The sequence below is a fragment of the Acanthochromis polyacanthus genome, chromosome 10, assembly GCF_021347895.1.
Source record: "Acanthochromis polyacanthus isolate Apoly-LR-REF ecotype Palm Island chromosome 10, KAUST_Apoly_ChrSc, whole genome shotgun sequence".
NCBI classification, from domain to species: Eukaryota; Metazoa; Chordata; class Actinopteri; family Pomacentridae; genus Acanthochromis; species Acanthochromis polyacanthus.
The window spans coordinates 15209803-15220737 of record NC_067122.1 but is presented as its reverse complement, the minus strand read 5'-3'; the positions used below and the strand labels follow the sequence as shown (position 1 = coordinate 15220737).

At 40.7% G+C, this 10935-nt stretch overlaps 1 protein-coding gene across 1 annotated transcript; it reads left to right on the top strand.

Moving 5' to 3' along the window:
* Positions 1-6119: 6119 nt before the first annotated feature.
* Positions 6120-10581, top strand: gpr101 (G protein-coupled receptor 101). Its single transcript, XM_022194886.2, has 2 exons — positions 6120-6771; positions 6900-10581. Exon 2 carries the CDS (start codon positions 7220-7222, stop codon positions 8573-8575), a length of 1356 nt encoding a protein of 451 aa, XP_022050578.1. The 5' UTR covers positions 6120-6771; positions 6900-7219; the 3' UTR covers positions 8576-10581.
* The last annotated feature ends 354 nt before the right edge of the window (positions 10582-10935 follow it).

The following is a 10935-nucleotide window of genomic DNA, read 5'->3' as shown; positions in this document are numbered from 1 at the left end:
TATATAAGGTTTGGATACAGTAAAAATTCACTGAAAATGAAAATCTTGATGTCAAAATGTGGAACATAAACTGCTAACACCTAACTTTTATGAACAGCTTTTGTTTATTTATGTTTTAATTAATTTTTATCCTCCATTGCTTGAGACCACAGAGCAGTGACAGATACAGCAAGATGGCTGCATCCAAGAAAAAAATCACAAATTTTTAAAATAATTCATTTTATCAGGATAATGATGTCATTTCACTGACTCTTATTGGTTGCCACAGGAATGTAAATATGCACAGTTTAAATATTGCTCTGCTACTTTACTATTTTAAGGTACCCGTCTGATACTGAAGTAATTTATTTTCATGCTGTTCCCCTTTTTGACAATTTCAGTCACTAATAATTATCGTCAAAATTTGCACTGAATACATTTGAAGTGCTTATTAAACACCGTGTTTTTTATACAGGGAATTAAACTACCTAATAATACATACTACATACATACAAGAAAAAAACAGTTTTAGAGAAACAAAATACATCCTAAAAATGTCAAAAACTGAACTAATCTTTGGCAAACATGTATATGTATACATGTATATTAAAATCCCAAAACAACAGAAAGATAAGACCATTGCATCCAAACCCCAAACATTAAATACAGTTAGGTCTACTTTGTTCTCCTACAACTACTCTGAAAAAATATGTCTGCTACACTGCAATGTTTACCTGCGCTGGCCAGATGTAGCTAGCATGCAACAAGCTAACAAGCTACTGAAAGCTTTTTTTTGGGGGGTTGTTTGTTTTTTGGTTGTTGTTTCTCTGATATTAGCAACACACAAGCTTCTATAAACCCACTGTGCTCTCAGCCAAACAGCAGACTGGCAGTGACATTGTTTTTTTTCATAAGCTCAAATAACAGGAAATAGACTGTTTGTCAGGGCTTTGTTTCCTACTTAAATGCTAACGTGCTAGCTACAACGTGGACTATAAGCAACTTTTACATTTAGATAGACAAAACAATTTTAGTATTCATTTGGAATATTCTACTTCTTGACACTTGACAAATATAACAACAACATTCAACATTTACTCACTTTTTTTGCTCTGTCTTTGTCTCAGTCACCTGGATTTCAGCTTGGTAGAGAGAAGTTTGTTGTTGTCTATCATTGGATGCTGTGCACAAAGTTAGCATACAGTTCGCATGAAGACGGACGCGGTAGTGATGAAAGAAAAGCTAAACACAGGGCAGGCTAAAGATATTTTCCTCAGGTTTAACAAAAAAAGCAACAACTAAAATTGCTCTGAATTGCTTTTCTGACTTTAAGGGTTTTTTTTAAGGAAAAATTGACTCTCCAGACAAAATATTATTTTCCTGTTTCAGCTTCTTCTGGTTGAGTCTGTGGAGCTTCCTCATGTCTGTCTTCACCTGTTCTTTATAAATTAATTGGACTGTGTGTGTCCGCTTGTTTTGTACCTTTTCTGACCCCTAGTGGACAAAAACAAAAAAATAGCTCAATTAATTCCATTTTTGGAGAAATAAATTACACCAATCTGCAATTGTGCCAATCCATATCCCTTATGATGGAATCAAAATATACACTTTGGGCTCACTTTTTCAGGTTAACATGAATACAGGACTTGATTAGACTGATAATGCATTGCTGTCTTTGCAGTCCAATGGCACGACATTTTAACAATATTAATTGCACATCTGTTTCTCCAAAAAAAAAGGAGCACACTTCATGCCATGTGAATAAAATTCGAGTTTGCAGTGTCAGTCCTCGCTGCCCATTGTGCGTTCAGTTTTGTCAGCTCATAGGTGTCAGTGGGCGGTAGTGAATGAGAAAGAGACTGAACGACAGAGCTGCAGATGGAGCACTTGGGGTCACTGTGAGCATTCATACTGTATTGCCAGTCTAATAATCCCACGAGGCAGCCGGCCTGTGAGTCTCCCTTTGAACCACGGTCCATTCAACATAAGAAACAGGGGAACATCTCCCCACCCTTTTGCGGTCACCAGCATTTCATTTGCAATCTAAATCTAAAACACAGGGTGATCGAGAGTTACATCAAAGGGCTTTTTGATAGCTGGGATAGAGCAAAGACTTGAAATAAAATGGCTAATTACGAGTGTTGATTAGGAGGCCATGTAAGCTACAGACTAATTGGATTGCACAATGTAGAACTGCTTTTGTTTTCTGTGCATTTTAATGAAGCCCTTTTTTTTCTACAAAGGCTGAAATGTAGAAGCAATTTTTGTGTTTCCAGCAATAAAAAAGTGGTGCATTATACAAATGTGCATATTATACAAAGAATCATAGAGAAGCCTGTAAATCTAAGGTTGTGGTTATTTGATCAAAACTGGGCTACCCTCATAAAACAGCCAATGTGAAAGCTTTTCATGTTAAAAGAGTCATCAGATGTTCCATGTAATTACATTTCCATTCAGCAGCTACAGTGGATTTTTTATTTTTTTTTAATTAAACTGATTAGTCAGTGTTGTATTGAGAATGAATCGAGGTTACATTTTCAGCTTCCTGCTTTCGGGGGCTGAATAATAACACATGAATAGCGGTAGTTTAACACAAATCTAAATATAGTCCAATTCACTTTTTCATCTGTAAATTAAGGTTTTGAAGTTATAACTAATGGCTCATTTGATGAACAAACTATGCCAAGGTGACCATAAGATGTTCATTATTTTCTCTCTTATCTGCAGATGAATATGAGCAGAAAATGTGTGCATACCTCCTTTATGTCTGATGTAGCAAATCTGGTGTAGATCAGACAGAACTGCACTCAGGTGTAGAAGCAAATATAGTGTTAAACAAACTAAGATATACACAAAATTATTAGGATGCTACTACAAAAGATCATGAACTAGTGGCTTGAAAAGAAAAGGGAGGCAGGGGAGAAGGGTAATTGGCAGAAAAAGAGAAGAAATCCGAATGAAAATAAAGTTTTGTACTGATAAAGTGATCCGACAGATAAGCTTGTCATTAGTTTGTCAAATGTTGTTTCAAAAGCCAAGAAGGAATGAACTCTGAGGCTCCGTACTGAAATCATCGTTGGTAAGACGTCCTGAGAGGGTCTTGAAAAAAACAGAACCCATACAAGTCTGTGACGACAAATAAATTCTTCTGTAAAAGGTAGATTTAACCTATTTGTTAACAGTAGCAACTGCAACATAAAAGATGAGATTTTTACATGAGCAACATCATCACCTGTGTCCTACAACAATTTTTCATGCCAAGCTAAACTTCCCTGAATAAGATTTATTATCCATATAATTAAATGGGTGAACACTTGAATATTGTAGTGACCTGAGTGGGTATGTCGGGGCAAGTTCTTGATTTGTAATTGTAAACCCTATTGACATTAGCTCAAATCTTACATATGCTCTGTTATACTGGCTTGTTCTGTTGTGTTTCATTACGTTTATAGCTCAGTTGCTTCTGCTGTGTTTTATTCACCTTCATGTTAGATTAGAGAAGCTGTGGTACCACGAGTGCAGCTGGTTGCTGTGTTGATGACAGTCTGTGCTTTATAGTGCAGATAGGTGTGTTGAAAATGATTCACTGTGTGCTGTTAAATAAAGAAGTGTGAAGGAAAACACAAGCTGTCTTGTGGATTTCTATCAATATTGAGTCACCACTTGCAACAACATTTGATAGTAGCAAAGTGTCGCTTGGGACAATGCTGTAGCTGTTGGATGTTGCTAGAAACATGTCCCTGCTACTCACTTTCAAAACGTAAAGCCCTTTTCAGACAGAATATGTAATATGGCTTGCTTCATGAGCCTGTTGAAGTGACGACATTATGACATTTGGACATAGATCACGTTTTTTAAAATTCACGATGTAACAAATGATTTAACCGCAGCTTCTAAACTGAAACTCGGTGTAACAGCTCATCTGTCTGATTTGAAGAAAAGTGACTTGCCATTAGATCCTGACTAATCCTGTATCTGTCAGGGATTGTTTAGAATTACAGCAATTAATGAAGTTACTGCTGTTGTTTCAGTGCTGTCCTATGTGTGTAAATGGACAACATTCTTGCTTTGGAGATGCTCATATAGATGCTGCTGTCTGTTGCTGCAGGTATTTAATAATATTAGAGGAAAGACTCCTACAAACAGCTGGAGGCAACAAACTTCAAATTCAGCCCCTGTTAAATTTATCAAAAAACATTTTAATTGTATTATCAGAGAGTCTTATTAATATTCCTGTTGACTTTGTTCTTATTACAGTTAAGTGTTATGTTGTGGACATTTTTATCTGTATAAGATGTGAAATAAAATATGGTTGTTGCTAGAGGTACGGACCCGTACCCGTAGCCTGTGGACTACGGATACGGCACTTGCCATTTGCCAATCAGATACGCGAGATCTGGTCACGTGACTCCCGGTAGACGCTAGCTGTACGGACCCGTAGCATCGGTACAACAGGTACGGACCCTAAACCTGACCCTAACACTAACCCTAACCTTAACCTTTGCTTACCTTTCAACAGTTTGCAGTGGTTAGCAGCTTCTTGACTCGCGAGACTCGCGTACGGGTCCGTATCTGTCTGGCAAATGGAAAGTGCCGTACCCGTAGCCTGTATGGAGAACTTATTAAGAAAGGTGTTTTCTAATTTTGGCAGCAAACCCTCCGTGATAGTTATTATTGGTGCTAAAATTTGGAGAGAAGAAAACTTCTCCAAATCACCTCACACAACTCACTTGCACATGCCTATCCATGAATGTGATGTGATAGTTCAGAAATGTTACAAAGTCCAATCTAATAAGACTGCCATTGCAACTTTTATGAAAGCCACCAGGGTGCTTACACAGACATGAAGCCTCCATGCTCAGATGTCATCCAAGTAATAAAAAAAGAGTACGAGTCTGAAAACTGCTGGATTTGTTGTGTAATGTGTCATGTAACTTCCAGAATTTACTTTTAGTGGCTAAATCTAGGTGCTCTAGAATGTACTCAACTAAACTGAGTGCAAATCGCTTCATCAATTCTGCTGAGTAGTAGTCATTTTTACAGTAGTAAGCCTATACCTTAGTGCTGTGATATTAAGGAAACTTGGAGAAAAAAATCAGAATAACAGTGTAAATAGACTGAATTAGTTGTCTAATCTGTCATGGAGACTTCACCTAATTTCTGTTAGCGTGTCACAGCTGTTCAGTCTAGGTTTATACTTGAAACACATGATGAAATCTATTCAGTTAAGTTCAGTGCAAGTTATTCAGTTTTACCGAGCAGACTCTGTCGTTTGGTTTACACAGTACAACAAGGAACGCTTAATACATGGCAATAGAATATATCTTAGTGTTGTGATATAAATGCTAGTAAAAGAAGAAGAAATCTCATTAACAGGGGCTGAAATCAGTTAAATTTATACTCTTTACTCAGAAATCTTGTTTCATCAGCATTTATACGGTGCCTCAAATAGCCCTTAATATGCAGCAGTATTTGTTAGTGTTGTGAAATCACCCCCGAGCAAAAGCGAATTAAAGCATACAAAGTGGCTAAAATAACTGTGTAGTGTATCATGCAGATGTCACATCATTTTTTTGTGTGTGTTAAATTTAGGTACTCTTTACTCAAAACACTGGACGAAATCTACTCAAGTAAAGTGATTGCAAATTATTTAATCAATTCTGTTGAGCAGATTCGCTTGGCTAATTTTAAAGAGCAGCAAGGAGCCCTTACTGTGCAGCAGTTGGGAAATCACCAAAAGAAATGCAAAAACATGAGCAAAGGTGGAATAAAAGCACACAAGGAGGCTGAAATATCTGTGTAGTGCATGTGCAGACTTCACCTAATTCTTTAGCTGTTAAATTCAGCTACACTTTACGCAAGATATGAGGTAATATCTATGCAAATAAACTGAGTGCAGCTCTATTCCAGATAGTGTAAAACGTAGCCTTTAATATACAGCAGTGTATCTCTGTGTTGTGATATCATCAAAAGAAATCTAAAAAAGGCAAATAAATATATACAACGTGCCAGTTTGAACAGTGCTGCATAGAAGCAATCAGCTGTTTTTGTTCTCTGACAAACATACTATTATGTGAAGATCACATAAGCAGCCATCTGATTGAATCACTTGTTACCAAGGAGATCTTCCAGACTGACCGAGATCCGGGTAACTGTGGTCAAATGGGGAACCAGGCTTTTAGTCCTGGGGAGCAAACTAAAGACATTTTTGTTTGCTAATTTTTTTGAACATAAAAATAATAATGTATATACATGCATGTTCGGCCCTCATATCGATGGTCTTTCTTTTGATTTGATTTTATTATTACTATTTAATTTCTAATAACCAATAAATGAAACGACAGATTTAACAGAATGAATAAAACGGGGTAGATGTGGTTTGTGTAAAGTGTTGCTCGCACATTCATTACAAAAGGGGTAATGAAAAAAAAAGAAGCGTCGGAGAGGCGGGGGTCGCTGACAGGCTCCAGCGGGGGAGAGATTTCAGTGCAGGTGTCCTTGTTTTTTCTGACACCTCGGAGACAGGACTCGACCGTAAGTAGCCTAATACTTTGCTGAGGAGGGATCGGGGAGCTGATGAAATAATAAATGTTTGATCTGCCATGAAATCCGAAAAGAGCAGCGGCGGAAAGATACGCTCGTCTGGATGAGAGACCCCCGCTGGGTGAAGACACGCAGCGTATGTTAGCTGAGCCGTGAAAGCTCGCTGCCATTGACTGGAGCTGAGGGCTGAAACGGGAGCAAAGCGATGGAAAGCGAGCGGCAAAACATAGCATCACTGATCATTCCCAGGTATCATCCATCAGCATACACCGATTAGCGACATTTGACGCCTTCTGGACGCTCTCTGTGGATGCTGGCATTTGCTGTCGCCAAATTTCATTTTTTCTTCTTCTACTTCTTTTTTTTTCAATCGACAGATGTGGGCTGCAGGAAGAAAAAGGCCTGTTCGGTGGGTGAAGGGATAATCATGAGGAGGGAATCAGTGTTCACAATCTCCAGCTACTCCTGGATGAGCCTCCTGGACTGTTTTCACCTGTTATGGATGATGTGTCATGGCTGACGAACAATGTGAGATGCATGTTGAATGTTGGAATCCACTGAAATAAAGAAACAAACCACAACAAACAACAAACCAGCAGCTTATTGTTCTCATACCCTTAAAAAAGAAAGCATCTGAGCTGGTTCTCTCTCCTCACCAGGATGGAGCTACCCTGATCTGCTGGATGTCAGATGAACCATGTCAAGTTCTCAGGAGCCCGCTATGGGCACAAATCTCACTAGTGTCCCCGCCTCCAGTCGGGACCAGGTGTGGTCCTCTACCGTCAACAGCGTGGTGAAGATGGTGTTCATATCTCTGATCGTGTGCGTGTCCTTGTTTGGGAATGTGGTTGTCCTGCTGGTGTTCCAGAGGAAGCCTCAGTTGCTTCATGTGGCTAACCGCTTCGTCCTCAACCTCCTCCTGGCAGACCTCCTCCAGACCGTGCTGGTGATGCCCTTCGCCATCGCAGCCACCGTGCCTGGTGTTTGGCCCCTGGATGCTCGACTGTGCCAGGCCCTGGTGGTGCTCATGCACCTGTTCGCCTTCGCCGGGGTCAACACCATCATAGTCGTGTCTGTGGATCGCTACCTGGCCATCATCCACCCTCTGTCTTACCCCACCCGCATGACCCCTCACCTGGGGACCAACCTGATCATCTGTACGTGGGTGCTTAGCTTCCTGCAGAGCACCCCTCCTCTGTACGGCTGGGGTGTCATCGACTTTGACCGCCGCCATAACGTCTGTTCAGTGGTGTGGTCCTCCAGTCTGTCCTACTCTGTCGTGGTGTCCACCTTTTCCTTCTGGCTGCCTGTGCTCATCATGCTCGGATGCTACTGGATGGTGTTCAGAGCGGCTCGGAGGCAGAACGCCCTTGTGCACCCAATACAGACGCAATCCTACTCCCAGCCCTGCCCGCAGGACTTCCAGCCACCCAGCAGTCCTCAGCGGCAGCCCCAGCCCCAGCCCCAACCCCAGCCCCAACCCCAACCCCAGCAGGCCAGCTCACCTGAAGGCCCCTACTCAGCCAGACGATACCCCGTTCGGGTCAGACACAGACGTTTCCACTACCAGTGCAAGGCAGCTCGAGTAGTTTTTGTCATTATGGCTTCATATATCTTCAGCATGGGCCCTTACAGCATCCTCAATACCATATCTATGAGCACCAGAGCAGCGGTACCCCCGTGGTTATCCTCCCTTGCCCTGGTGCTCTTCTTTCTGCAGTGCTGCCTGCACCCCTACATTTACGGCTACATGCACCGGAGTGTGAGGAAGGAATTCCTGGCTTTGCTCTGTGGGCTCTTCTGCAAGCAGGGCCGTCCCAACCAGAGCTCGGCCGTGGAGAGCTGCTTCACCACCACCGAGGGCCGCTCCGGTGCTCCTCCTCACCTGCCCAGCCTGGCTGCTCGGGTCTTCCCTCTGCGGACCTGGGAAGAGTGCACAACGTCCTCCTCTCCCACCTTCGAGAGGAAGTCGAGGGACAGCCGGAAGGAAACCACCTCCACCAGTTTCAGCTCGGAGAGGGAGCTCACGGTCCACAGCAAGCAAAACACATGAGCCGCCCTCAAGTGTTCATTGGACCGACCATATTTGTTTGTACTTGAAGAATTTGTCATGCAGTGTGTTCATGCATAAGCTTCTAGACAACAGATTAGTAACTCTCAAGTTGCTGGCATCAGGAACAATGGAGCCTGATCACCAACATTTAGATCTTTTCATATTTTGTCAGAAGATCGGTTAGATTATCACATATGTCACATACAGTGTATCTGTCTGGAAACACTCGTCATTGTTGCATTATGAATGTGTAACAGAACTGGCTGTAGTGATGTGTTTGTTTTATGTAAATGCAGTTTTTAAGATTTAATACATGGACCACATGAGTCAGAATGTGTGCAGCTGTTTAAACGTAGTCGGCATTGCGCTACTGTTAATAAAAATCAAGATTTTTATCAGTCAGCCTAAACCTGGATTTTCCATGTCAAGGCAGAAACTGCGGTGGTGTTCTGACTAGAGCTGCAACAAATACTCATATTAGACAAATGCAAAGCTGTTTGATCATCTATCGATTGATCTGAGCAATTTTTAAAGAACAAAAATTTAATACTTTCTAGTTTCTTTACATCTCTGTTGAATATATTTGGGTTGTGGACCAAAGAAAGATCATCTGGGGATTTAGGAAACACTGATCGACATTTTCCCAATTTTCTGACACTAGAGTACACAACTGACTGACTGACAGTGAAAATATTAGTTGCAGCTATAGTTCTGACCACTTTGGTCTAATTATGGGCCTTAAATGTCTCTGATGGAAGTGTTAAACTGCAGCTGGTCCGTCTGCACAATGCTTTAATCTCCTTTAAACATTTTGTGTGTTAGTTCTCTTTGATCCTGTGGCAGGATGAGGGATGTTCTGTCCGTGTGTGCGGACGAGCTTCATTTATGAACTCAGGGTATTTGCTTGTAGAAACATTTGTAGTGCCCGTCTCAGTTCTTGAATCTTGTTGAGTAACTGAATATATGTCCGTGTCCGTCCCTGTCGCAGTGACTCTTCTTAGTATCAAAGCGCCTTTTTAACAACTAAGTAGAAAAGTGATTCATCGTGCCTGTCAGCTACAAAACACACAAGTGTTGGTGACTCCCGTGTTCTCTGATGGGATGGCCACGCACACATTTGTCTTAGTCCTTTGTTTTCCTTTCACTAAAGCTTAACTGATGTGGAAATGTTGCTTTCTACTTCAGCGTGCCACTGTATATTTGGACTCAGTATTTGCTGCCTTTGTAATGTCAGCCTTTCTTTGACAAAGTAGAGTATTTTTGTTGGAGAGCCACAGTGTGTAGAGAGCAGGGTGCGATTAAAAATACAACTCCAGTGGACTCTTTGCACCAGCTATTTAATGTAGGCTGCATGCCGCAAGATCTTATGTAAGAGATTTCATATATTCCACTGGACACGTGTAGATTTGTAAAGATACCTCCTAATATAGTATTTTTTAATGGAGCAACCTGTCTGCTTAAAGCCACGGCGAGTACGAGTACTTATGTAAGCACTGTATGCTTGCTGTGACTCATCTCTGAGGGAGGCGGTTCAGCAGGTTGAAAGGATGTCATGGATGCATCACAACATTATGTGCATTATTTGAAATGTGTGTCTTGTCTCTGTTTTTATACCTTTTTGGTAAAGAGAAAAAAAATGTTTGGCAGAATAAGCCAGGGTGCTTATGGTGTATTCTTCTTCTTCTAATCATTGTCAATATTATTATTAGACTGTGCTAGTTATCGGGGACTGTCATGGATTTGAACCTTGATTCATTCAGCAGGTCACCGGAGAAATCCAAACTACAGTGTTGTAGTTGACAATCAAACTTGCATAATAAGTTTGTGAGAGGCTCTGTGAAGGACAGTGTGTGTTACAGCATATCAGCAAATAAGAGAAAATAATGTCTCAAAGTCCTTTATAAGTACATATTTTTGTGATTTCTATTGTGCTTTTGTATTATTTCCGGTATCACTACTCAACATGGAACACTGTCTGTTGTTTAATAAAAGTAAATTGTATGTAACGTGTGTGAAAGTGTGACGTATTCAAAACGGGGACATTTTCTTTGCTCTCGTAAACCAATGTCTGACGTTAGATACAAGCAGGATCTTTAAAGAAAAAAAGCAGACAGTATATACATGGAGTCTGTGGAGTCAGCTCTTGGCATTGTAACAAATTACAAAAACGGAATTTTTTTTGGAATTCTCAACATTTAAAAAATAAAAATAAAAGCATGACTACAGAGCTCTTTAAGTACACATCCTACCATTTGTGTTTCTTAAAAAGTAACAATGCATTTGTGTCCTGTTGCAAAAGTATTTAATTCCTCTTGTGAAAATTTAAGAGCCGGAAGTTTTAATTGAGCTCATGCTTGTCA